This window comes from Protopterus annectens, chromosome 14.part0 (assembly GCF_019279795.1).
Source record: "Protopterus annectens isolate FY-2018-M chromosome 14.part0, PAN1.0, whole genome shotgun sequence".
Classification (NCBI taxonomy): domain Eukaryota; kingdom Metazoa; phylum Chordata; order Ceratodontiformes; family Protopteridae; genus Protopterus; species Protopterus annectens.
Genome location: NC_056748.1, coordinates 1,043,778,063 through 1,043,802,231, shown reverse-complemented (window position 1 = coordinate 1,043,802,231; position 24,169 = coordinate 1,043,778,063). Strand labels below are relative to the sequence as shown.

General features: G+C 42.7%; 2 protein-coding genes across 9 annotated transcripts in view; both read left to right on the top strand.

Moving 5' to 3' along the window:
* Nucleotides 1-24,169, top strand: part of LOC122789416 — a 1,105,687-nt gene that overhangs the window by 502,882 nt on the left and 578,636 nt on the right. The window lies entirely within an intron of this gene.
* Nucleotides 1-24,169, top strand: part of NONO (non-POU domain containing octamer binding) — a 677,532-nt gene that overhangs the window by 386,767 nt on the left and 266,596 nt on the right. For 4 of the 7 annotated variants that reach the window (XM_044056848.1, XM_044056846.1, XM_044056849.1 and 1 more), the window contains exon 10: nucleotides 21,914-22,041. The exons of 2 other annotated variants lie outside the window; for them this stretch is intronic. In XM_044056848.1, coding sequence (XP_043912783.1) covers nucleotides 21,914-22,041 — 128 coding nt within the window. Of the gene's footprint in view, nucleotides 1-21,913; nucleotides 22,042-23,715; nucleotides 23,721-24,169 lie in introns of all 7 variants that reach the window. One more of the 7 variants, XM_044056851.1, reaches the window with a different exon arrangement.

Genomic DNA, 24,169 nt, shown 5'->3' with positions numbered 1-24,169 from the left:
TTATTATGGTGTATTTGTTTGTATATATGTATATACATGTTTATTTTTATTTGCTCTCTGTTATTTGGAAACTTTTACATTTATCCAAATTTAGCCTTCCTAGAGGGCACCTGGCATCTGGGGCAAGAAACACTGAGGAAAATGGCATTGGCTGATGCCTTTATACCCGCTGAACTGCAGCTATGACGTCGGGTGAAGTGCGACATCAGCCGAGGCCAGACCCAGACTTTGGAATCCGGCCGACCGAAGGGCTGCCTGAGGCAGGACAACCCATTTGTTAGGACTGCAGATGCATACCTCTCGGACATCTACATTTATGGTAGGTACAAAACTGTACTTTTTCTCGCATCCTCTCCTAAGACAGTTTCTAAGAGGAATCAAACGTCAATCCTACAAGGAAACCACCTCTACCTACTTGGGACCTTAACTTTGTGTTGGAAAAACTAACACTTCCTCCCTTTGAATCAGCAGCATTGGCGGATCTAGTTTCTGTCTTGGAAAACTGCATTCCTTCTGGCCATAACCTCAGCAAGAAGAGTATCTGAGTTACAAGCTTTAATGGCAGTGCAGCCATTCCTTATCTTTCATCAAGACAGTTTCTTTGAGAACCAATCCTACATTTATGCCAAAGGTGGTATCCAGGGTATCCTTGAACCAAGCAATTCACTTGCCTACATTTTTCCCAAAACCACAAAATAAAGGGGAGAAACTTCTGCACACCCTGGACACAGACAGCTGCGCTACTACTTGGACAGAACTAAGTTACAGAAAGACTGATCGGTTGTTTGTAGCATATGCTGCTGGGGTTCAAGGAAAAGCAATTTCCAAACAGACAATTTCAAAATGGATAGGAAATTGCATTCGTTTTTGTTACTCCTTTCATGGAAAAAGTGTGCCAGCAAACATTAGACCTCATTCCACGAGAGCCACAGCCACCACCACAGCCTTCCTAAGAGGGGTGGCTACCAAGGACATTTTAGAAGCTGCTACATGGAGCTCCGTGCATACATTTGCCAAGCATTACAATTTACCTTTATATTCCAGATCCAGAGCAGGCTTTGCTACGGCAGTCCTGCAGGGTATATTAACTACACCATCCTTTTAGTTCCTCCACCCCCAGATTGGCTATGGTAATCTACCCATATGTGATGACTGCAGATGCATCCTTGAAGGACATAGTACAGTTTTGTACCTACCATAAATGTAGATGTCCGATAGGTATGCATCTGCAGTCAGGTTTACCCTCCCTCCTTCCCCTCTGTGTGGTATTCCTAGGGTGCTTACCCCTCTTTTAGCTAGCTGGGGGATCTGTTATGGTGTATTTGTTTGTATATATTTATATATATTTTTGCAATTGTTTGGAATTTTATTGCATTTCTCCAAATTTAGCCTTCCTAGAGGGCACCTGGCATCTGGGGCAAGAAAAACTGAGGAAGATGGCGTCGGCTGATGCTTTTATACCCCAGACGCTGTGACGTCGGGGAAAGTGTGACATCAGCCGAGGCCAGACCTAGACTTTGGAATCCGGCCGACCGAAGGGCTGCCTGAGGCAGGACAAACCCATATGTGATGACTGCAGATGCATACCTATCGGACATCTACATTTATGGTAGGTACAAAACTGTACTTTCCTCCTGCCCCGGTTGCCACGGTTACATCGGACACCTCCCTGATCGGGTGGGGGGGGGTGCATTATCAGGGCAGGATGGTCCATGGCACTTGGCAACCTTTCGAATACCATCTGCACATAAATGTCCTAGAGGAGAGAGTGCTTTTAACGTTGCAAGCCCTCAACGACTCTCTTCCCCTGGGAACTATTGCAGTCCAAATGGACAATATCAAGTAGTGTATATCAACAAACAGAGCGGAACTAAGTCCTATCCACTGTCGAGAGGCTCTCAGACTTTGGCAGCGGTTTCTGATAGCAACGCATATCCCCGGGAAATCAAACATAGTGGACAGGTTGAGCAGAGCAATTCTCATGCCTCATGAGTGGTCTGTCAAACAGTCCATGATGGAAGAGATTTTTTTAGGAGTGGGGCCTTCCTTGCTGTGACCTTTTTGCTACACCTCAAAACAGCAAATGCCCAGACTTCTCTCTTCCCCCTACAGGCCCATCCCCCCAGAGACTCTCTAACCCAAGATTGGCCCCGGGGACGACTTTATGCCTTTCCCCCTCCCCCCTTTCCTCTGATACCTCAAGTAATTGAGAAAGCAACCGCCTTGAGAGCCAAGTTGATTCTCATTGCCCCTTATTGGCCTCGAACAGATATGGTTTCCGTTCCTACATCGTTATCTCTTGGTACAGCCATGGCATCTGGGCCCGGTTCCAGATCTTCTGACCCACCAATCGGGACAGCTGCACTAATCCATACCCTCTCTCAACCTCACTGGTTGCTCCACATCCATCCTTAGCCAGGCTTCCTATGATTTCTAACCCCGTCCGGGATATCATAGTAGCTTCCTTTAAATCTTCTACCAGAAGGATTTACACTAGTAAATGGCAACGTTTCTCCTTCTGGGCAAAAGCTAGGAATATAGATCCCTATACTGCTCCGATTCATTCGGTCTTGGACTTCCTAGCTGAGATTTTTCATTCAGGATCCTCTTCCTCCACAGTAAAAGATCAGCTGGCAGCCATTTCGAATTTTCATATAGGCTTTTTGGACCATAACATTGTCACAAACTTTGCAAGGCATTCCTTAGAGGTATCTTTTTACTTAAACCTCCTATTAGACACTTCCCCACCACAGTGGGATCTAAATTTAATTTTAACGTCCTTGATTCTCCCCCCTTTCGAACCTGCGGCTGCCTGTTCATTTAAATTTCTTTCTTGGAAGACGCACTTTTTAGTCACCATTACTTCTGCCAGGTGAGTATCTGAACTTCATGCTCTCTGCATTCGTCCTCCCTACTTAATCTTCCGCAAAGACAGGGTATCTCTAAGGACTAATCCGTCTTTCTTACCCAAAGTGGCATCGCAGACTAAAATCAATCCATTGATCTTCCGCTCTATCAGAATAATTTGGGGAAAAAAGTGGAACAAAAATTACATTGTCTTGATGTTCACCGCCAACTCAGATATTATCTAGACAAAACTAAAGATTTTAGGAAATCTGATAAACTGTTTCTATCCTATGCAGAGAACAGGAAAGGCCTTCCAGTTTCCAAGGTGACTATCTAGATGGCTGTCTTCTGTGATTACTTGCATTTATCAGCTCAGAGGCAAAGAGTTGATTTCTAGGCCAAAAGCCCATTCTACCAGAGCTCTAGCTAAATCTACAGCTTTTCAGGCTAGACTTCCAATAGACACTATTTGTGCAGCTGCCACATGGGCCTCTCCTCATACCTTTGTTTCACATTACAAATTAGACATGGCCTCCAGAGACTGAGCGAATTTTGGTTCCACCGTTCGAGTGTTCCATTGAGCCACCCAGGATAGAGGTGCTAGGGACGCGGTCCCATCCAGCAAGAATGAAGGCGAGATTGACAACTTAACATTAAGAAGTTGTGTACCTACCATAACATTCCATGTTGTCTTCTCTCACCTTCTTTCTTGCGTCCCGCCCTCCATCCCCCTTGCCTGGTCAGACAGAGAAGATTATGCCTCTTTTTTTCTTAAGAGGCTTTATCCTTTTCTAACTAATCAGCTTGTAGTGTCACTAGATTAGGTTTATTTCCTTTCAGAGGATTATGATTATGATTGTCATTTTTACTATTGTTACTTCTTCCTCCTCTACGGCTGGAAGAATATATTCCATAATTTCCTTGGCTACCAAACGAGATCTGGGTAGTCTCTGCCTTGCATCATGGGATATAAGGTTGCCTCGAGCTGGTAAAATTAGCTCTCGAGCTTAGCAAGTGCAGAGTTGGAGCAGAGGATTGGCTCCGAACCCATCCAGCAAGAAAGAAGGCGAGAGAAGACTAACATGGAACATTATGGTAGGTACATAACTTCTTATTCTCTGCATTGCCCTTTGGCTTATCTACTGCGCCCAGAGTATTTATGAAATGCCTGGCATCAGTAATTGCATACTGCAGACAACGAGGAATACAAATTTATCCATATCGGGACAACTGCCTGATCCAAGCGGACAGCAAGGCCATTCTATTACAGCATCTGGCATTGGCAACAAAGCTGCTAAGTTGCCTAGGGTACACAGTAAACAAAAAAAGTCAAAGCTAATACACTCACAAGAGGCAATATTCCTGGGTGCCAGCTTAAATACAACGACCCAGATGGCTTAACACATGCCAGACAAAAACTGACTCAATACTTCAAAAAGATGGCAACTTTTACCCAGCTCATTGCAAGGAAAATCCTGCAGGCATTGGGGTTCATGGCATCCTGCATTCAACTAATTCCACATGCAAAGCTGCATATGAGGAAATTACAATGGTACCTGAAAAGTGTATGGACTCAACACAGGCACAGCCTCGAAACAAGTATACCTGTCATTCCCTGCCTTCAAAGAGTTCCAATGGTGGGCTCAAGCATGTCTTATAAACAAGGGTCTTCCTTTTGTCTTGCCTCCAGCAAACCAAACTATGACAACAGATTCTTCAGACTACGCCTGGGGAGCACACATGGCAGGACAGTGCATACAGGGCAAATGGTCTGCAAAGCAAATGCATCTACACAGCAACCAAAAGGAGATGCTAGCTGTGCAGAATGCACCGACAGCCTTCAAGGACCTCTTGCATTCAGGACAACCTACTAAGGACAGTACACCTCAGTTATGTGGTGCATAAACTGGGAGGGACACTCCTACCCTTTATGCAGATAGGCAATGACCTTGTGGAACACAGCATTGACTTGCCAAGTACAACTGCAAGCACAATTCCTGCCAGGAAAGGAAACGTATTGGCAGATGAATTGAGCAGAAATTTGGCAGATCCTCACTAGTGAAGACTACACCCACAAGTATTTTCAATGATAACTCAAAGGTGGGGACGCCCAGACATAGATCTATTTGCCTCCCCCAACAATTGCCAACTACAGCAATTTTGCACAAGGACTTGCTCCCTAGCCTGGAAAGTGGACGCCCTATCATTCAGTTGGACAGCTTTGACAGTCTATGCCTTCCCACCACTACCTCTCTTGACCAAGGTATTACTGAAAGTCCGATCAGAGAGACCACAAATGATCCTCATTGCTCTGGACTGGCCACGTCAGCACTGGTACCCATTACTAAGGATCTTGATTCACAGCCCTCCATGGGTCTTACCTCCATTCCCATTTCTGTTGACTCAGCAAAACTCAGATCCTTCAGTCAGCACAGGACTTAAATTTAGCTGCATGGAGAATACCTTGAATTAACAATCAACACTTCTCAAAGGACGTCCTGAAATTTTGGAGGCCAGGAGGCCCAGCACCAGAAAAACTTGGTCAAATGGAAAAGATTTTGTGCATGGAACCAGGCTAAATGACAAAATCCTTGGATACCAAACATTCCTCAAATACTGCAATACTTAACTGAGATGCTACACAAAGGCCTTTCTCATCCATTAAGATCCATGCTTCAGCCATTTCAGCTCAATATAATACGGATCCTCCCATTTTCTCACACCCTTTACTAAGGCAGTTTCTCAGAGGGGCTAAGAATACAAGACCCCCCAGAAAACCCCCAACGCCAGCTTGGGACCTTAACACTGCCTCCTTTCGAACCTTCTCAGCAGAACTACAATACTTATGGAAAACAGCTCTGTTGCTGGCAATCACCTCAGCACGCAGGGTCTCAGAACTACAGGCACTTATGGCAGTGGAACCTTTCATCATTTTCCATCAGGACAGAGTGTCTTTACCAACTAACCCTACCTTTATGCCAAAGGTAGTATCCAGTGTGGCTTTGAATCAGACCATTCATTTACCCACCTTTTATCCAAACCCCCAGAATAAAGAACGACTCCTTCACTCTTTGGACATTCAGACAGCTACAAGACCTTCAGGAAAAACTGACCAACTCTTTGTATCCTATGCTGCAGGTTCACAAGGAAAGGCCATTTCAAAACAGACCATCTCCAAATGGATAGCACATTGTATCTGCTTTTGCTACTCTCACCATGGGAAAGCAGTGCCTGTTAATATTAGGTTCCATTCTACCAGGGCTACATCAACCTCAGCAGCCTTTCTCGGGGGGGGGGGGGGGTTTCCAACTAAGGACATTCTGGAGGCAGCTACTTGGAGTTCAGTGCACACCTTTACCAAGCACTACCACCTTCCATTATACTCAAACCAGAGCTGGTTTTGCCACTGCAGTTCTGCAGGGTATCCTAGCTTCACCTAACCCAGTTTAGTACCAGCCACCCATTCATAGCTTTGGGATTCAACCCAAGTGTGACTGCAGCAGTATAACACTATGAACATAGTAAAGTTTTGTACCTACCATAAATGTAGATGTCAGTGTATATACTGCTGCAGTCCAGGTTACCCTCCCACCACCCCCTCTACATACCAGGGTGTTATAACTCCATGCACATCAATCTTTTGGATGCATGTCTATATGGTGTATTTGCTAACAGCTAGTACTATTGTTTATCCACCAGGGTATTTTTGCATAGTTTGTATGGTCTTCCTAGTTGGGGGCACCTGACATCTGGGGCAAGAAAAACTGAAGAAAATGGCGTCTGCTGCCTCTTATCCCCCTGTCGCACTGACGTCAGGGAAGAAGCGACGACAACAGACGCCGGACCAGGACTTTGGGTTTCAGCCGACTGCGGGTCCGCCTGACAGCAGGATTACCCAAGTATGATGACTGCAGCAGTATATACACTCTAACATCTGCATTTATGGTAGGTACAAAACTGTACTTTCTGCAGGGCCTCATAGCCATTCCAAACTCTATTTAGGCCCAGCCACCCAACATCAGCTTTGGGGTTCAACCCAAGTGTAATTACTGCAACAGTAAAACACTAACATAGTACAGGTGTGTACCCACCATAAATGTAGATGGGAGTGTATTCACTGTTGCAGTCCGGGTTACCCTGTCACCATCCCCCTTTTTCTTTGCTGGGACTTATCTGTACCTCTCTGTTGTATACAACCTATGTGGTGTATTTGCTTGTAGATGGTTATGTGCATGCTTTCTTATGATCATAATTGTACAGCCTGCCCTTCTGTGGGCACCTGACATCTGGGGCAAGAAACTGAAGAAAATGGCTGCTGCTGCATCTTTTATACCCCTGGTGCACTGACATCCAGGAAGATGTGACAGCAACCGGTGCCAGACCAGGACTTTGGAATTCAGGCCGACTGCGGGTAGCCTGCCAGCAGGATAACCCAAGTGTAATGACTGCAACAGTGAATACACTCCATCTACATTTATGGTAGGTACACAACTGTACTTTGTGTACACTTAGCATAAACGTGGTTGTTAGTGTATTCACTGTTGCAGTCCTGGTTATCTTCCCTCCAGCCCCCTTACTACTTTTCACTGTACCTCTACTCTCCTTTACTATGCTCAAGCTTTTTGGTGTATTTGCTTTTTTGTTGGCGGTATATCCTTTGTTTATAGATTTTAATTGCTTCCCATTAGGGGGGGGCACCTGACGTCTGGGGCAATTAAAACTGATTTAATGGTGTCTGCTGCAAGTTTTATACCCCCGATGACCTGGCGTCACGGAAGTGACAGCATCTGAAGTTGAAATCCCAAGACTCTGGTATTCGAGCTTAAGAATACCTGTAGACAGAACCAAAGTGTGATTAATGCAACAGGGATTGTTTCAAGCCTATATGTAGCAGCAGTTTTTTCTCTGCTCTGCACGTATACTCTAGTTTGCTGGTATCTTTGTGGGGTAGTCTGTTGCTTTAGTACTGTAGGCAAACTTGGCCAATTTATCACTTTAATATGATGGGTAAAGTTTAAGTAGCGCAGCACCTGTTCCAAAGCTTGAATGTGGCCGAAGTTGGATCTAACTTAAGTTTAGACATCCATCTGTTGAAGGACTGAAGTAGACAACGTGGATCACTCGTGGTGGATACACGAATGATTTTTACATCCGCTTTTTTAACAAAGTTGGATGAAACTCTGGTTGGAGTTTGACTGCAACTGTCAGTGATTTACCAGGAAATCAAATTTTAGGTGACTCTGCAAAGTCGGCGTTGTAAGCTCACCATTACTGTTGGAAAAGATTCCTTGTTTTATTCCAGCTGTCTGTGTCCTTTTATGTGAATGTTTTCCAAACAGTTTCTGTCCCAATTACTGTACTTTCTTGAAATATTGAAAAGTTATCACTTTGCTAGTGTGCATTTTAAGTTTTCTGTGAGGCGGGTTTTCTATGTTTAAAATTGTATTCTGTTTGAAAACATGTCCTGATGAAAAGCCCTGGTGTGCATTTGGTACATTCTGTAACTGAAACTGAACTGGCTTCCTCAAGTGTGGTGCATGTGCGGTCAGTTGGTATGTTGTGGCATCTGCCCTCCTTAATTAGAAAAACAGTAGTGGATGCAGTCTTCATGCTTTAAGAAAAGCGAGGTACAGCAGGAGGAAGCAGTGGATTTGCGTTTCACGAAACGCAGACAGTGATGATAAAACTGGCTGCCGGCTTGTTAGACTTGTGCTTGTAGGCTTGTGTAGTTTTGGAACAAAGTACTTTTAAGCTTGGCCCCTTTGAGAGGATGTTGGCTCTGCCGGGTTACCTGTCACTGCAGTACTTTCAGACATGGTAAGTGCTGTAAGGTGCTGGAAGAATGTCAAAATATATACTGAGATTGCTGTGATTGCTGTATCTTGCAGGAAGGTTTTGCTTTTGAGTCCTCATCGTATACAAAGTCTGAAACTTTATTTCCTTTTTCACATGGTGGATAAACCCTCAAGACAGCTTTTCTGCATGGGGTGAGTAGTAGCACTCTTCCCTTTTTGGGAGTATACTACTTTTAAATACGAAAAACCCAGGAGCAGTATAGCTCTTTACAAAATTAAGTGCTTGCTTCCTGTTATCTGGAGACTCATAATAAAATATGTAAATCAATATTACCCTTTATATAATTATGTCAGTGACATTATCATTGGCTGGTCAGTTGTCCAGCATTAAAGCCAGATAACCTTGATGCAGGTTAAGAAAAATCACTGAAAGTAGTTTGTATAAAACTACCATACATGCACCATTTTATGACTTGGAAGCAAGTACCAAGTAAGCTGTACACCTTTACAAAGGATGACTGTGAAGGGTCTACAGAGCCTTCAGTGTGTTACAAAAAAAATCTTCATATGCACCCTATTGTCTCTTTTCAAAAAATGACCGACTTGTTAAAAGGCATTGTACTAACTATTTACAACTGGATAGACTTGAAATTGAGTAAGAATCGTGAAACTAGACTTATGAAACCTGATGGGAGGTGGGGGGGGGGGCTTGTGGTAATGAGTACCGATGACTACATTGAAAGACAACAGTGGGGTTCTATGCTCAACTGTTCTTTTTCTCCCTGTTTAGTCCCTGCTATGAGTATAGTAGTGTTTAAGATATTTTAAATTGTCTGTCCTATTCCTATGTTGCAGTGTTGTGGGATTTCCTGCCCTCAGGTGACTCGTACGTCAGCTCCTATACAAAAGCTTCAGCTTGGCTGTTGCAGCTGCATGGGGCGTCGCACATAGGGCTGTAAACCAGGGGCCTTAAATGCACATTCCTCAACTTTTTAGCTGCAGACTACAGACTCATGTGTTCGGTCCTTCACATCAGAAGTCTCAAAAAAAAAACTTGCTGCTGTTTGCAATTCATTGAGGATATCGAGCAAATAAATACAGGTAAAGGCTAGAACAAAGAAATGGTATCAGTTAAGTCTCCTGCTGTGAGTTGTCAATCACAGCAGGTAACCACTCGAATTACCTTTGGCACTTTTGACAGCTAGTGAAGTTAGGAGTGAAGGGGGATGAAAGAGGAGTCCAAATAGTACAATTTAGGTTTCACAAAAGACCGATTTAGCCATTGTAAGAAAGCAACAGTAAAAAGCACTTAGAAAGTCTTCTGTTGCATTTACACAGTTAAGTAGTTATTGAACGGCATGAAATGTAAGATAGCAGTGTATGCATGTAAAATCAATGCAGTGACAGGAACTTTAGGAAGAGGCCTGCGTGACTTTTTTTTAGACTAGCACTGCATTGTAGGATACGTACAGCAAGCCTGAATAATCATGATCTAGCGTCTTGGATGCTATGTAGTCACTCAGAAATTGCATATAAAGCCTGTAAATAGTCAGTGGTAAAATGTAGCAAACTCCAAACTGAAATAAACATGTTTGTCTGTGGGTGTGGTTCTCTTTAATTTCTCCAAATCTTTTGTATTTCTAATACCATACTGGAATGGATCCCCATTCCTAAATCATATTACTATTAAAGTTAATGTAATTAGTATTTCACTCTGCCAAAAGTGTTCACAGCACCTGCAATATGCTTAGTAATGACTCTTGCAATTCGTACAGAGTTGCATGTATTTGTAGTGTTTGAATATGATGGTAGGCTCTTTAAGACCCATTGCTCCTAGTACTATTGGAACTGTCTGGGTGTCTTCCACATTGCTCTCGTTTCTGCTTGCAAATCTGATATTTTGACTGTACGTAGGACACTAATGACTGGGTGTGGCAAGTTCAATGATCATTACTTTTGTCTTGTCTTGAACCACTGTATCCGGTTTTCTAGCATGTATCTTGAACTGTTGGCAATGGATGACCCCATGTGATATGGACTTCGTTTTGTGATGCTTTGTGCCATGTGTCCATTTTTTCAGTAATGTTTGCATAATCCCCAGTGTAAGTCTTGCCATGTTATGCCTTTCAGTATACAGTCCTGCCAGTAGTGTCGCAGAGGTGTGCAACTGTTCCAATTCTGTTGACAGCTTACATTTGTCTGTTTCTTCCCATATGTTCAGTTGACTTCGTAAAACATGTATGTAGCCCTACTATCTTGGGCTGCCAATCTAAGCCTGATGGATTTTACAGAGTCCCTGACTCCCATCAATTCTTATTTAAGAACCCTTCTGCTGATCCTGAAACCATTTCTCAGGGTTCTAGGGCTGCTAAGGCCGCTTCATCTAAAAATCCTATTCCCTCTGAAAAGGATTCTCGTGCCTTGGACAGGTGGGGCAAAAAGGTTTACACTTCATAGGTTCATAGGTTAGTACTAGGCTAAGTGCCCTTGTGAGCCATTGTAAGCCTAGCCAATTATCCCTTGTGAGACTTAAACCCTGCACCTTGTGTTTGTAAGGCAAACACCTTAACCATTAGGCCACCCTCCCAACCCATTCTGCTACTCTTTCTATTAGAGCTTTAAATTGCCAGTTTCACATGTTCAAGTATCAGCAATTTCTTTTGTCTGTTTTAAAGCAAAGTCTCTCTACCTTTCCTGCATGTGCAGAGGACAAGGAATTACAGGATGTATTGCATGCAACTGAACAAGTTAGCAAACATAGTTTACATTGTGGTTTTGATGCCTTGGAAGCTTCTTGCAGGGTCGCAGCCTCTGGTACTGTTATCAGGAGACATGCTTGGCTTCGTGAGCAGAATTTACCTGAGCAGGTTAAGGCTAAACTGTTAGATGCCCCTGTTCAGCATGATGTTTTATTTGGATCCAAGGCTGAGGAGGTTATTAAAAAGATGGAAGAAAAAGCAAAATCTATGCAGATTTTTTACAAGTTCAGCCTCCTAGATTTTCTAGAAATTGGCCCTCCAAAAATTGGTCCTGACAGGCCTCAAAGGGGAAGATATAGACGCTCCAGAGGTCGGGCTCAGGCCTCTTACAGGTCCAGACAATGGACTGCTTCACCTAGGTGAGAACAGACTTCAATCTCAAAAGAAGCAGACCCAATGACTCTCTGTTGGGCTATACAGGTCCTCCTTGCCTGGAAGCCCCTCTCGGAGGAAAACTTTCTCTTTTCTACCAAAATTGGACTCGTATTACCCAGGACAAATGGGTTTTAGACGTGATTTTAAGAGGCTACAAATTCCACTTTCATACTCTGCCGAGGTCTTTGGGTTGGCCGGATCTGCCAAAACATCAATGGTCAGAGGCCTTAAATCAAGTGGACGCTTTATTGGGTATGAGCCATAGAACCTGTTCCACTTCCAGAGATGGGAAAAGGTTTTTACTAGACTATTTCTGGTCCCAAGGAAACAAAACTCATGGAGACCTATTCAGATTCCAAAATTCAAGATGCTTACTCTGCAACAACTTCCCATGCTCTCCCAGGATGCTTGGATGGTGACATTGGACTTGAAGGAAGCCTATTTACACATTCCCATCAGACTAACGCAGAAAATACCTCTGATTCAAGGCAGGTTCGAGACACTTTCAATTCTCTGTACTGCCCTTTGGCTTATCTACTGCGCCCAGAGTTTTTACCAAGTGTCTGACTCCAGTAGTAGCTTATTGCAAACTCCAAGGGATTCAAATTTACCCCTATCTGGACGACTGCCTTATTCAGGCAGACAGCAAGGATCTTTTACTTCAACATCTGCAGTTTGTTCAGAGTCTTCTCCTATTACTGGGATTTTCAGTGAACACAGTCACATTTGATCCCCTCTCAAATTATCTTTTTGGGAGCTCTTCTAAACACAAGCTTACAAAGGGCCTTCCTTACTCCAGAAAAGCAAGTACAGCTGGCATCAATTTTCAAGACCTTGGCTACTTTACTCAGCTCACTGCAAGGAAATTCCTGCAGGCAGGCTACATGGCTTCTTGCATCCTGTTGATCCCAAATGCAAGGCTTCATATGAGAACTTCAATGGTACCAAAAGAGTGTATGGTCTCAGCATTACCACAGCCTGGAAACAATGATACCTCTGATTCCCTGCCTCCAAAAAGAGTTCCTGTGGTGATCCAGGGCTTGTGCTTTAAATGAAGGGAATCCCTTTCGTCTACCTCATCCTGCTCAGATCATAACCACAGACGCCTCTGATTATGCTTGGGGAGCTCATTACCTAAACAATTGCCAGCAGGGCTATTGGACAAAAGCATCTTCCCTGGCACATCAACTTGAAGGAAATGTTGGCAGTCCAAAATGCTCTTCTAGCCTTCCAGAATCTTTAGCAACCAGGACATCTGATTCGCACAGACAATACCACAGTCATGTGGTATATAAAGCAGGGGGCTCTCACTCTTACCCCCTTTGCAGACTAGCCAGGAGTTTATGGGACACTGCTCCAAATCTGAATCTGCATCTTCAAGCTTAATTCATTCCAGGAAAACAGAATCTCTTAGCAGACAGCCTAAGCAGAAATCTTTTGGATCCTCGCGAATGGATGCTGGACCCCAACTTATTCAGCAGGATTATGGCAGTTTGGGGTTGCCCTCGCATAGATCTGTTTGCATCCCATCTCAATCAGCTGCCTCTCTTGCACCAGGTCCTTCCACAAAACAGCTTGGAAAGTGGATGCCCTGTCTTTCAGCTGGAGGAATCTTTCGGGATATGCCTTCCCTGCTCTTCCTCTTCTGCCTCGGGTGTTGCTGAAAATAAAACAGGACAAACCCAAGATTATCATTTTGATAGGTCCAAATTGGCCTCGGCAGTTTTGGTATCCAACTTTGACACCTGTTCTTGGAATCTCCATGGATTCTGCCCGTTTCCTTCTCTTCTGTCCCATCAGGGTCAGATGCTACACTCTCAAATCAAGACTCTTTGCCTGGCAGCTTGGCTCTACAAGGGCCTTTTTTCCCAAACAAGTTTTGGATGTTCTCTTAGAAGCTAGGCGCCCTAGCACTAGAAAATCTTATGCTTCTAAATGGAAAAGATTTTGTATTTGGATGCGGGATCGAGGTTCTGATCCTCTTGCCTGACGTTTCTTCCATTTTACTTTTACCTCAGACCTTTTGCTTACAGGCCTCTCCTTTTCTTCCATTACAATCCATGCTTCTGCTATCTCGGCTCATTACAACACTGATCCCCCCCCCCCCCCCCATCTTCTCACCAGCTTGTGAGACCATTCTTGAGAGGTGCTAAGAATTTAAGACCTCCTAGAACTCCTCCTGTTCCTGCTTGGGATCTTAATTATGTTTTGGAAAAACTTACTTTACCTCCCTTTGAGCCTGCTGCTGTTTCTGATATCAAGTTCTTATCCTGGAAGACCGCTATTTTATTAGCTTTGACTTCTGCCAGAAGGGTGTCAGAGTTGCAAGCTCTCATGGCTGTGGAACCATACCTTATTTTCCATCAAGACAGTTGCCTTGAGGACCAATCCTACATTTATGCCTAAGGTGAATTCTAAAGTGGCTTTAAATTGGACTATTCACCTTCCTACTTTCTAAATCCTCAAAACAAAGGGGAAAGGATTTTACATTCATTGGACGTACAGACAACTACGGTTTTACCTGGACAGAACTAAAGATTTCAGAAAATCTGATCAGTTGCTCATCTCTTATGCCTCCAGTTCTCTAGGCAAGGCTATTTCTAAACAAATTATTTCCACATGGATTGCTCATGGGATAAGGTTTTGTTACTCACTTTGAGAAGCCGATTCTAGGTACTGTTAGAAGTCATTCTACTAGAGCAGCTGCCACTTCAGCAGCTTTTCTCGGAGTTCTACCAAGGACATTTTGGAAGCTGCCACTTGGGAGTTCAGTGCATACTTTTTCTAAGCACTATAATCTCCCTTTGTATTCTAAGTCTAGGGCAGGTTTTGCCTCTGCTGTCTTGCAGGGTCTTCTGGCTGCCCCTTCTGCATAACCTCCTCCCTCATCACAGCTTTGGGATTCCACCCTACAGATATGACTGCAACAGTGAAACACGAAAAACATAGTACAGTTGTGTACACCTACCATAAATGTAGATGTTAGTGTCTTCACTGTTGCAGTCGGTGTTTCCCTCCCACCAATCCCCTCTTTTTTGCTTGTTCCATCTTCCTCTTTTGTGGTGTATTTGTGTTTCCTTTTTGAACACCTTTTGGTTATTTTGGGGGACTTCTGACCTCTGGGGCATGAAAGGCTGGAGAAGATGGAGTCTGCTGTCAGCTTTATACCTCTGCGTTCTGACGTCAGGGTACTTGCTGGTACAGCTGACGCCAGACCCAGACTTTGGAATTCTGGCCGACCTCGGGCTGCCTGCCGGCAGGAACACCCTACATTTGTGACTGCAACAGTGAAGACACTAACATCTACATTTATGGTAGGTGTACACAACTGTACTTTGCCTGGCTTTTACCACTTGTGGTTTGATTTCCTTTCCTGCTCAATGCCAATATGCTTCTGCTAGCCTAAGCAGGAAAGTTGTCTTAAGATTTATTCTCATGTTTCAAAACTTTCACTATTTGTTTTGTGAGGTCAGCAAATGTGTGAGTCTCACGATTGCGGGTCTGTACATGTTATCAGTTTCAAGGAGGCCCGGCCCTCCTTCGGAATGGGAAATATAATCTTGGTTTGAGCACAAAGCACCCTTTTCCTGTCTAATCTTATCAAACCTGTTTTAGGACCAGTCTAACTCCAAAACCAAGTTAGGACAGGAAGAGCAAATAGGTTTATAGCTTGGATTTTGTTGGCAGGAGTGATTATATATAGTGTTACTTATGAAGAGGCATTTATTCAGAGGAACATTGTTTAACAAAGACTTAATTATCTAAGGATTTATTGATAAATGGTTTAATTCATAAATCAGAGTTTGATTTTTTTTTTTTTTGGTAGCTTCAAACCGAAGGAACCCCACCATCTTTGTTATATAACCAAGATGCACAATGACCTGGTTGATTCCCCTGGTTGATTGAAGGAGGTAGTAACATTATCCATCTATGTAAATTTTATTTTGTTTTGGCCAGGATTTCTAATTTCTTCTACCATGGTAGACTTTACAATTGATATAAAAGGCCTGTTTAGTAGAACTGCATCATACAGGTCTAGATTGAAAATGTTTTGACACTGAGATTGATCACTTCAGAATTAAAACAAAGATTTTGATGAGGGTGATTGAACATTTTTTGAAGGGCAATTTATGCAGTAGTCTGGGGTGGCAATGGGCATGGCATGTCACCACATTTGCCAATCTTGTATTATGTTTGTACCTCTCCCTACAATGATTGCTGGTTACTATAAGGCCACTGATTTGGATTGACATTGGATAAGTTGAGCTTTTTCAGTACTTTAACTCTGTGACTGACTTTTCTATGAGTTCATATGATATCAGTTTAGATGTTTCTGTTTTTAGAAAGACACTTTTGAAGTTTATAGAAAATCAACCTATTCTAATTCCTTGCAGCTTTACAAAAAAAAAAAATCCTTTGTCAAAGGCAAACTAGTTGGTGTCCAAATTGTCTGATTTCACAGTAACACCTGTTCATTCAAGACTGTTCTAAGCTCAAGACTATGAGCTTCATAGGCACCATTCTAGTTAGTCCACTTGCTGACTATGTGAAAACAGAACTGTGTTTTATCCCCTTTTAGGGAAGGGCAATAGTTTAGAACAAGGCCGTAATGGATACGGTTTAAGTTGCAACAAAGCACTTGTTGCGTATAATTTTGATTTTAATTATATTAGAGCAGTGGTGAACAAGAACTGGAATTTAAAGAACTTTCAGTGGTTAGGTTTGTAGCCCATATTTTTTTTTTTGAAAAGTTTGTTTTAAGACTGATAGAAAAGTCCAATAACTCCATAGAATTTGGCAGTATGAAAAAATGTGGACACTGCAATTGGGGTCATCCTATACTAGGATCATTTTGTATTAAAGGCTTTGGAGAAGTTAATGTGCCACAAATAGTTTCAGTAAGGGTGTTTGTATAGCTCTGTGCCAAATGTCCTAGTTTTTATACAGGAAAAAACATAACCCCTGAGAGCTAGAATATATAGACATTTATGCTGTCTTATTAAAAATGACAAATGTATTAAGTGTTTTAGTTTGCAGGATACACCCTGTAAAGCAGCCATTAGTTGCACAGTTAAACAGGAAGAAATTACTTTTTTTCAGCACACACACTCCTATTTACAGATTTGGATCCCTTAAGGCCAGGTTACCCGTTAAGCACCAAACAAGTGTGCAACAGTGCTACCATCTTCAAACATGTTCAGCTGGTAAACTAACAGTTGGTGTACTTTAGAGAAAGTTTTGTAGTTTGACCTCTGCCTGATTGCCTGAAATGTGCCAAATAGTTAAAAAAAAAAAAAAAAAAAAAAACTATTGATTTCTGCACATGAAAGTTCAGCAGATTCCACACGCCTCCAGGAATTGACCTGAAGGTGCATTTTGGGTGGGATTTGCTCGTGCACATCCTATGAGGTACTTTTTAACCCCCTACAGTCTATGCCCTTGTCTTCCTGATCTCAATTTAGAGGGACAGAGGTTTATTTACTGTGGTTTTCCCTAATCAACTTACAATGCTGGTACTGTGCCTGCTTTTGACTGTCAGCATCAATCCACATTTTTTTTGCTTGTTTTGATTTTTCGGTGGATGTCCGACAGTGTTTTAAGGGATGTTTGAATGTTAAGCTTGAAAATGCATCTTGAGTTCATTTTCAAAGAAACATCTGTAGGTCAAAGTTCATGAGAAATCTGACTTTATAGTTATTGCTTGGAATGAGTGTTGCATTCTGTTAATTTTGTAGCTAGAATTAGTTGTAATCTTCCTTCAGCTGAGTTCTCAAAACACAGAAATGCAGTAATGCTGTAACAAGACGCCATAAATTTCTACATTTTACAGAAAGTGTAGAAAAAATGCAAAATCAAATACTGACGGAAAAAGAGATCAGTTTCCTTTTTGTGGGATTTGACAAACTAGTTGCTGAGTGGAGCCATCTTTAAATTTCTAGTCTCCCACCAAGGACACAAGTGTTCATCAGCAATTGCATTCTGCTTGCTGGTAAGACATTAGACCTCAGGAATTTGTTTAAAGTGTTCAGATTTGTAAAGTAATATGTTTTACTCTTGTCTTGGTGGGCTCTCCAATCACATCTCCTCAAGTCTGATTACATTATACCACACCAGCTTGCTCCACAAATACTCCCAATCACTGTTATTCCCATTAGGCCTTTTTTATATCACCCACACTACTTACACATCCACATAGTATTCAGACCCCCACATAGTACCATCTTAAACTTTATAACCATGACTATCACACAAAGTAGTCTGTGTTATCATAATTCTTTAACACCACAAGTCATCACTCTAGCAGTATCCCTAAACCTAGTAGCACAACACTAAATTATGCACTCTCATATACAGACACCACACATTACAATAATCTGTCCACAATTGTTCAAGAACTACATAACGGACCAATTCAGAAATTAACACACATGCTCTCATTCCTACTCCAAAAACACTTTCTCACACTCCTCACCAAACTCCATCTGTATCACCATTTTAACACCAGGCTCACCGTAAGTGGGGATATATCCACCCCAACCCAGGCCCAAATCCATCCTGTCCAACAAACTGCTCCAACACATCAGAACATAACACCCCCACTATCTTCATCCCAGGGCAAATCAACAGCAGCAAAACCAACCATCTTTTAATGCTAAATATCAGAAGTATCAAAAATAAAATACCTGAACTCCAGGCCACAATAGCACACTGCTCCCCAGACAGTTGCTTTAACCGAAACCTGGCTAAAGAAAAGCATAGCTAACTCAGTAGTTCTCTACTGGCTACAATATTAGACAAGACAGTCCACTTTGTAAAGAGGCTGGACCTGCCTTACTGTACAAGTCCAACTTAACTGTACGTCAATAACCAAACTCCTACCCCAGTAATTGGGACTTATCTCACAACTTCAACTTCACCCTAAAAAGGTCATCCCCGCAATTGTGATCTATATTCCACCTGGTAATACACCTGCTAGCCGTGAAGACTTCTTGTCCTGGTGGTGTTCCACATACTCTCAAGAAACCCTTATTCTGGGGGATTTTAACCTAGATTAGACTACTTGGTGGTTCTGATATGCAGGTGAACCAATCTCCATGGCTACCAGTAGCTAGTCCAAATTCCAATTAGAAGTGATAAAAAATCTAAAGGAATCCATCCTTGACTGGGTCCTAACAGCCCCACATTGTACCCCCACGCAGGCGGTCTCCCAGACACCTTAAGTGACCACAACATATATTTTCTACGTAGTAGAACACGCATATGTAAAACCATTAACTATATATCCACTAGAAACCAAAAAATGTCTCCTGAGGTCCTCAATACTTTACTCTGTAATTGTGACTGGACCCCCCCCTAAAAACCCTCACACTTGACCAGGCTGTAGCATATTTCAACATATATTTCTACAACACTGTTGCTGTATTGTGCAAAATCAAGGTTAGAACCTCTACAAACCCCTGGCTCTGTAAAGAAACCAAACAAATCCTAAAGTCCAGAGACTCTGCCTTGGCTCTACTATCAAAAACGAAGAAACACAAAGCCTAACTAAGTACCAAGAACTGTGCAACCATGCAAAAAAATGCATTAGGCTGGACAAAAAATCCTACTACATGACATTACAAACTAGCAACACAACCCCCTAAAATTTTGGAGAAATGGAAACCAGCTAAGACCTACCCCCAAACCAACCCTGACACTAAAGTTCCCATCGAAACACAATTCATCTCCCACTTTGTGAACTCAATTCTATCCTTTGCATCAAGGACAGTTCCTTTCTCACTAGCCCCCCCCCCCAACACAACACTGATACAAGCTTCACCCTCAAAACAGTTTCCACTACTTCAATCTGCTGAAAGGGCCTTTTCAGCTCACACCCCCGGCATGCTCTCCAAACTAAAAACCTCAACAGCAGCTGACCTTGTTCCCCAGCTATTTCTTGAAACTCACAGCAGATGCTAGTGCTATCCCAATCTCCACTCACATAAATAGATCAATTGTTGAAAGCTATGTGCCCAACTCTGGAAAATATCCTGTTTCCCACCCATACATAAAGGTGGGACCTCCACTGGTCTTAACTACAAGACCCATTGCTTTACTCTCCCTCCTGGCCAGAATCCTAGAAAAATGCATCCATACCCAGATGCTAAAATATCTTAGACAGCAACAACCTGTCACGTACTCAGCATGGTTTCAGACCTGCCCATAGTACCACTACAGCCCTCCTCTGCTTCAGACACAGTAAACCATCTCAACAATGAAGGCCTGTAGGTGTCAACTCTTTATTTTTTTTGGATATGTCCAAAGCATTTGACAGTCTTGCACCAAATCCTGCTAAATCAACTAAACAAGTATTCCCTATCAAATTCCACTCTTACCTGCTTCCAAAGCTACTTAAGTGACCGGTACCAAGCTGTGAAATGGGAAAATTATTTTCGTTCTCTCAGCTGCCCATAACTGTAGAGTCCCACAGGGTTCTATCATAGGACCACTACTATTCCCAATCTTCACAAATTACCTCCATATCTCCACACAGCATGCATCTCATTCAGTATGCAGATGACACTACCTTAATCTGTGCTGCACAAAACAATCCACCCTCCCTGCAAATGACTACTAGTTTTCTCTGAAAACTACTTAACCAAAGTCAAACTTTTCCTCCAATCCAAAGAAAACTCGGCATATGATTATAACCAGTTCTAACAAAACTAAGTCAATTCACTACTCCACAAATGCTACTCCAGTTGCTCCAGTGGCACAGGCTAAGCTATTGGGGATAATCACTCACCTAAAATCTGATGGTCATCTCAACTTGACTATTAAAAGCGTGCATGCCAAACTGGGATCACTGTACTATATCAAACCATTTCTTACCAACAACACAAGATCAGTCATTGCTCGCTCCCAACTTCTATCCACCCTACTGTATGCATCTCCCATTCTGACTAATCTCAAACCTGAACCAAGCTATAACAGAATTGCCCGCTTTGCTGCAAATTGCTCGTATAGAACTCCTCGCTGTACTGTTTTGAGACAGCTCCACTGGCTTGAACCTCCTAACCTACAATCGGCTCTGCCATTCTGTTTCCTCACCAATAAGTGTCCTGCCCTCAAAAACCTACTACAACATCACTCTGCCAGAAAGCCTCAAATCATCATGCAAGCTGCTACTAGAAGTCACCAACAGCTACAATAGCTTTGGAGATGCACTAGTAGTTCAGTGGCTAAAAAATGGAACTCTGTACCCACTAGCATTCAAAGCATATCATCCAAAGCCTCCTTTACAGACATCAGGCAACATCTCAAGCAAAGTTGGCAGTGCCATGATTGCTCCCCAGGCTAGTTAAAGCAGATAAGGTACTTGTACTAAACCTAGAGTACTTGATTAAGATTGAAAACTTAACTGGCTAATCTACAATGTATGTACTGTACCTGTGTACTGTGTTCTACTTTTGTTCCAAATTTCAGCTGTACACCACAAATCTATTAAGTACCTTTATTTTTAAATTGTCCACTATAACTGTTGATGTGCTGTATACCACTGTAAAAACACTTTTGTAATGTGTGTATACTGATGTCTAAACGTATCTAATTTTTTTATGTGGAGCTTTTCTCCCCGGGCCTCTGCTGAAAAAGGGCCTTTTTGGCTCCGATACCCCCGGTTAACAAATGTAAAATTGGTTCTTTGTAAATATTTTCATTTACATCTGAAAACAAAGCTTGAAAGCCTTGCTTTATTCAAGCTCCAGGCTACACTGTTTATCTTGGGTGTGGCACTGGCAATCTAAGGGACAAATAAAGGCAAGACGAAATAAGTTCAAACAAAACAAATGTAGTAGTTTCAGTGATGCTTTCTGTATGACATGTTTAGCGTTTGATTAAAGGGAGGGAAACTTTTTAAAAAAAAACTTAAAATTTGGGTGGACTTCTGTAAGTGGCTAGTGCTTGTTGAACTAATTTGGGCAGAAAATTCTAGATGTGGTGTTTTGGTCAGTACTTCACAGTTATGCTTTGTGCATGTAAGCTGAGGTTCAGAACTCTTCCGGCTAGTAAATGCTGATATCTGTTCAGTTAAGTTTTGGCTTCATCTAAAGTATAGTTTTAAGTTTCATTCTTAAATTAAGACACTTTTTTCACTAGTCTCTATGGGAATGAGTCGAAGTCTTGGCAGTGTTGATGGCAATCCTGGTGCTGGAACAGGTGGCAGTAGCAACACAAATATACCTGCAACCCCTCCATCTCTAATGGGAGATACTGGCATGGGAATGGTAAGCGTTTGTTTTTCTTTCAGTTAAAAATATATTTCTGTGCAGGTGTTCTGTATAGGTCATCCTTACTGTTTGGGTTAATAGTGGGCAGTGCTTTGATTTTTTTTTTTGTATTGGATTTTGCTTGCCTTAACCGATAATGGAGTCAACCGTTTTTGTCATTTTAACCGTCACCACTGTACCTATGTCTGTTTTGCTTTCACTGCCCAGTACTGTAGAAATTAATAACCCTTCCCCTTCACCAAAGATGGAACAGACATAAGCAGCCAGAAAGTACAGTCCAGGATAAAAGTTGACCAGAGGATTCTGTAAAACCTTATGGCTCTAAGTTGGCTCTTCCTCCTCTCCCTCAAATTCCCACAGCAGTCTGCACCCTCCAACCTGTATACACCCAAAAAAAGCCACCTAGGCATTTTAAGACTGGGAAAAAATCTTGACAGTTGTGCAGTACGAATCCTGGTGCAAGGCTGTTATAGACTCCATGTTGTAAAATGACCAAGGGTGGTTATTGTAGTCACGGATTACTGTGAATTCTTGTTTGCAGGAAGCCCAGTCTGCTCATATACCAGAGAATTGGTCTGCTAGCCTGTGGTAGCCCTTCCCTTCTGGTACCTGGATGTTTTACGGTTACAGTATTTTTATACTGTAATCTTTCAAATGAAAGTATGTTCTTGGTGTTTCACTGTTGATCATCGCACTCTGGTTATCCTGCCAGGGGTAGCACTCAGTCGGCCCGAATACCAGAGGCTTAGTATTTCTGCATCTGCTGTCGCTCCAGGACTGACGTCAGGTTGTCGGTGGTATAAAATCAGACAGCCAGTGCCATTACATGAGTTTTTCTTGCCGAGGAGCCTGAAGCTGAAGCAGAGATTGTACTAGTGCCGGTCGGCCGTTACCAGATTTAGTTTCCAAATTGAAGTTTAAGTCTTCCAAAGCTAAGTACCCTGTTGGGGATCCTTTTTTTCTTTAACAGATGTCAGAAAGTTAACAATTGTCTCGCCTGTGGAAAGCAAATACCACACCGAGATTTCCATGCTTACGCTTACCTGTTTAGGCCCAGACCCCATCTGTCAGTTTTGTTTTGTTCAGAGCCATAACTAAGTCAGGGAGCCCTTATTGTAGCTAAATATTTTTGCTCTATCTCCGTATTCCGAAAGGGCTTTGGTAAACCATCTGACTACCAATGATCTGGAAAAAAGTAAGGATAGACCTCACTGGTCCAAAACTGCGGACTACTCTTCCATTAAGCATTAAGTTGCCAGTTCACCGGTCCTTTCACAGCCCCTGATGCTCGCTTCTGTGGATTCGCGGGCTGCTACAGAGACCTGTTTGAGTCCAGTATCCAGCGAGACTTCTTTGACTAAGGATCCTGCGAATGTCTCTACCTTGGATGGGACCGGAGCCGCTGAGCAGGCACTGGCTTCCGAGGAAGTTCTTCGCAAAACATATACTTGACACACACACACTGACTTCTGCATCTTCAGTTCTTTCTAAAGCTACAGTGTTCCTAAGGCCCAGGGTATGAACTCCCCCTAAAAAAAGACCCAAGCTTAAGCACCTGCTTCCATGCCTCTGTCTCAAATGCTTAAAATCACCGAAGACCTTACCTTGCTTATTATGGGAAGCCAGCCTACCATTTCCAAAAGACTTGTCCCCAGTAGTTTTATCTGACAGTGACAGTTGACTGAGGATGTTCGTGTTATACTGTTGCAGTCATTACACTTGGGTTATCCTGCAGTCAGGCGGTCCTGCAGTCGGCTGAATCCCAAAGTCTTGGTCCGGCGTCTGTTGTCGTCGCTTTTTCCCTGATGTCAGTGCGACAGGGGTATGAGGCAGCAGACACTATTTTCTTCTGTCTTTCTTGCTGTGCGGTGCCCGAAGCAGAAGCAGTTCGCAAGGGCCGATCAGCTAGCTCCTGAGATTTTCAAGTCTAATTTCAGCCCAAAGTCTTCTCTAAAGCCAAGTACCCTGTTGGGGAAACTTTTCTTGCCTCTGACTGATGTCAGACAAAGTTAATTGCATTTCTTGTGGGAAGCAAATACCTCCATAAGGATTTTCATTCTTATTGTATTCCTTGCCTAGGCCCAGACCACGCCGTCTGTCTGTTTTGTGCTAGGTTCAACAAACG